Source organism: Littorina saxatilis, linkage group LG8 (assembly GCF_037325665.1).
Source record: "Littorina saxatilis isolate snail1 linkage group LG8, US_GU_Lsax_2.0, whole genome shotgun sequence".
NCBI classification, from domain to species: domain Eukaryota; kingdom Metazoa; phylum Mollusca; class Gastropoda; order Littorinimorpha; family Littorinidae; genus Littorina; species Littorina saxatilis.
Genome location: NC_090252.1, coordinates 8,282,273 through 8,286,444, shown reverse-complemented (window position 1 = coordinate 8,286,444; position 4,172 = coordinate 8,282,273). Strand labels below are relative to the sequence as shown.

General features: G+C 46.1%; 1 protein-coding gene across 2 annotated transcripts in view; it reads left to right on the top strand.

Moving 5' to 3' along the window:
* The window catches only part of LOC138972693 (uncharacterized), a 6,848-nt gene extending 6,394 nt beyond the window's left edge, over positions 1-454 (top strand). For both annotated transcript variants that reach the window (XM_070345349.1, XM_070345348.1), the window contains exon 5: positions 1-454. This exon is cut by the window's left edge and continues 21 nt beyond it. In XM_070345349.1, coding sequence (XP_070201450.1) covers positions 1-395 — 395 coding nt within the window. In that variant the 3' untranslated portion in view covers positions 396-454.
* Positions 455-4,172: the final 3,718 nt, after the last annotated feature.

The following is a 4,172-nucleotide window of genomic DNA, read 5'->3' as shown; positions in this document are numbered from 1 at the left end:
GTTTCCACGCCTCGGGACTGAATAACACCACTCCATCTAGCGGCGACGTGCTCATCCCCACCACCGTCCTCAACAACCAGGGCAACGGCTACAACCCGGCCACAGGCAAGTTCACCGCCCCCTACAACGGGACCTACTGCTTCATGTCCAGTCTGTGGGGACAGGGCTCCGGTCATTACATTGCTGTGTATCTGATGGTGGAAGGCAAGCAAGAACTTTACGTTCATACCACTTTTGGCAGTGCTGGGGTCAGTGACACGGCCTCGCTGCAGGCTGTGCTGTCTGTACGTGCTGGTCAGTCTGTGTGGCTGAAGGCTGGTGGTGACAGCAATCAGTTCTTTTCAGGTTCAAATCATAATTCTTTCAGTGGGTTCCTTGTTTCCTACGATCTTTGAAACAATCTGGAGAAAGTGAATGTATGATGATGTGTCACATTTCGTGATGTGATCACACACCCCCCCATCCCTCACGCCTACCCCCTTCTTTTCTCTTGAATTGTTCGTCACTCTGACAAAGGTAACTTGCCTAAGTACTTGAAAACAGATATCTAAATAGTAATTGTGATTGTGTTTTAACTATTGGTTTTTGAAAGTAAAATTTGTTATATCCAATGATCTATTAACAGTTGTACAATATACGTTTGGTTTGGATTGACGATAACAATGTGCGGAAAATGGGTTTTCTTCTTCATGTACGCTAGTTGTTGTTGTTGTGGTGGTTTTTTTTTCTATACGTGCGTACATTATTGAGAATGACTAACACTTTGGTTTTATTTTAAAGGCACGAAGATAAGATAGACTTATAAGAACCACACTTTCATTACAAAGGGAAGTAATCGTTCTAAATACAGACAACAACAGCTAAGGAGAGTTATGCACAACCAGTCTCCTGGCACCTGACAGAATCTGAAGCCTTGAAACGTCAAGCAACTTTTTCAAACGAGGAAACGCTTATTTCCCTGTGTTGTGAAATCGTGTCATGAGCGCTGTACCTCACTGGCTTAGGATTATAACAATAACAGTAAATGCCTCCATTAAAGTGTGACAGGGGAGGCTACCGCTCCTTTCACAGCAGACTCTGCACCCGAGTTGTTGGCCTTTAAGTCAACACCGGTGGATTGTGGAACTGTTTGTGATGGGGTCTGGTGGTTTCCGATTGTCTGTATGTTCATGGAAACCTTCGGGTTTGCATAACAGTTTTTATAGGGCTAAGAAATTAGCCCTAACATTTTCAATCCTGTTTGATTGCACTTCGCCTCCCGAGGTGATCGTAGTGTTACGGCACTCGGTTACATCTGGCGCTTGCGAGCAGGGATGGGACTCGGCATGATATGTTCAGGTAATGGCATAATATGACCACTGAACATTTTCGTGCTGTTCCCATTCTGCGAACTTGGGATGGACAGTGGTCCCCCGGTTCGGAACTTCGGGACGAAGTTCATTCAAACGGGGGCGATTGTGACAGGGGAGGCTACCGCTCCTTTCACAGCAGACTCTGCACCCGAGTTGTTGGCCTTTAAGTCAACACCGGTGGATTGTGGAACTCTGTTTGTGATGGGGTCTGGTGTTTTCCGATTGTCTGTATGTTCATGGAAACCTTCGGGTTTGCATCACAGGTTTTATAGGGCTAAGAAATTAGCCCTAACATTTTCAATCCTGTTTGATTGCACTTCGCCTCCCGAGGTGATCGTAGTGTTACGGCACTCGGTTACATCTGGCGCTTGCGAGCAGGGATGGGACTCGGCATGATATGTTCAGGTAATGGCATAATATGACCACTGAACATTTTCGTGCTGTTCCCATTCTGCGAACTTGGGATGGACAGTGGTCCCCCGGTTCGGAACTTCGGGACGAAGTTCATTCAAACGGGGGCGATTGTGACAGGGGAGGCTACCGCTCCTTTCACAGCAGACTCTGCACCCGAGTTGTTGGCCTTTAAGTCAACACCGGTGGATTGTGGAACTCTGTTTGTGATGGGGTCTGGTGTTTTCCGATTGTCTGTATGTTCATGGAAACCTTCGGGTTTGCATAACAGTTTTTATAGGGCTAAGAAATTAGCCCTAACATTTTCAATCCTGTCTGATTGCACTTCGCCTCCCGAGGTGATCGTAGTGTTACGGCACTCGGTTACAAAAAACATTTAAGACTCAAGCTTAAATGTTGTTATGTCGGGCGAACGATGTACTCCTGTATTCTGAATTGGTTTATACCGATTCAGCATGCTACTGTGTCAGCATTTTGTCTGGAATGGGTGCGACCTGTTTGGGTTATTCTCAGACAGCTTAGTCTGGATGTTTACACCAGCACCGAACTTCAACTTGGAGCAGTGGGGTTTGGAGCTTATTTCCAGGGCCACTGGGCTCGTGGAGAATGGCCACCAGGTCTAGATGAAAATGGGGACATCACGGTTATGGAGTTGTTCCAAATAAAGGTGGCTGCTTGCTGTGAGGCAGAACAAAAAAGTGCTGTTTAACCGCGACAACCAGGCGGCGGTACATGTCCTCATTAAACAGCCCTCACGATCCAGAGCCTCAATGGGGTCGTTGCGTATTTTGTTTCAGCCTGTCTGGAGCAAAACATCCTTTAAGGCGAAGCATATTCAAGGGCACAGCAACCGCATAGCCGAGGCATTGTCTCATTTGCAGCTGGACAGGTATAGATTATTGGCGCCAGAAGCAGATCTGAGAGCAACACCAGTACCCAGCTCCACTGATCTGGCAGGTACTTCTGCTGAAATGAAAACATCGGTTGACAAGTCCATGGCGTCGTCTACCCATACTGCTTATGAACTAGGTGTACACCGGTTCGAGGGCATGCAGGAACTCGGTTGGGCTAAAAAAAAAAAGAAAAATAAAAAAAACCTCTCTTGGCCTCCCCCAGACCAGGCCCGCACCAAAATCACAGGATTGCATTTTGCAGTGTCTCGGTCGTTACAACACGGTGCTCCAGCAGCAGTAGACTGACTTAGCGGGAGCAAGATGTAAACACAAGCTGAACAGGTGGGAGGACCACATCGACAAATTTGTACTTAATAAATTGTTGCAGGGGCTGTTACAAGGCCAGCCAGAGCAGGTCTTCTGTTTAAACATCTTAGTGGGGCGCCATTAACAAGGTACCAGTCTCAGGCAGCTTGAAGAAGGGTGCAACCAGCCTGGGCTGGCAAGTAAGCTGATTTTCTTTTCATTCATTCCGTATTGGAGCCGCAACAACAGCTGTCATAAGGTATGCCAATGGAGGAGGTCAAAACATTGGGAAGGTGGAAATCACAAGCTGTAGGGGGGTGCGTAAGGGGAAAACTTAGGGGACCCAGTGACATATATATATATATATATATACAGTGGGGGGATTTTCACAAGTTTTGTAAATGGGCTAAGTTGTTTGCTAGAATCATATTGTAACGATAAACCTGGGGGGGGGGGGGGGGCTCAAGTTGGGCGTTTAACTGAATAATTTTTTTTAATCTTATTTAAATCTAGCAGTTGCTTGTCGACGCAGGAGGCAGGGAAGCCATGATCCAATGTCCTGCACTAGGGTAACTTATAGACTGCATCAAGTTTATCCCAGCATGCATGGACACGGGTTTAAAACAGAAGTGTCAGGGGCTACGCCTCCCAATACCTACAAGGCTTATTGGACGACCAGGACTCCGCCTTGTGACAGGTGCGTCCGCTAGTGATGGAGACCCTGAAGACCAGTGTGCCTCCAATGATATTGGGTGGCTCAACACCTTTACTTGGAGAAAGAAATTGGAGGAGTGCGTCCTGTTCCATCCTGAGCTCAGGTCAAAAATGACTTACTTTGCTTCGGGACGCTCTGCTTTTCCTTGTCTGGCGAGGAAATTGATTTAAAAAAAAATGTTATTAATTTTTTTTAATTACATACTCAGAGGTTATCGTAATGTGTTATTGATATAAGCAGATTCGGGATCGTTGATAATGAATTCTCATGGTGTTTTGTAATCTTTGAACTACAGGGGAATTGCTATTTTCAAGCGAGCTATCTTTCACGGATGTATTTACTGTGCAAACAACTCCAAATATGGCAAAAGTGTCACGTGATAATACACTTTGGATACGAAGCAGACAATTTTTTTCTTTCTCGTAAGCAGTTGGGAGTGATGCAACAATATCACGGTCTCCTTCCCACAGCAGTCTCAGCATTTCGACTTGTTTT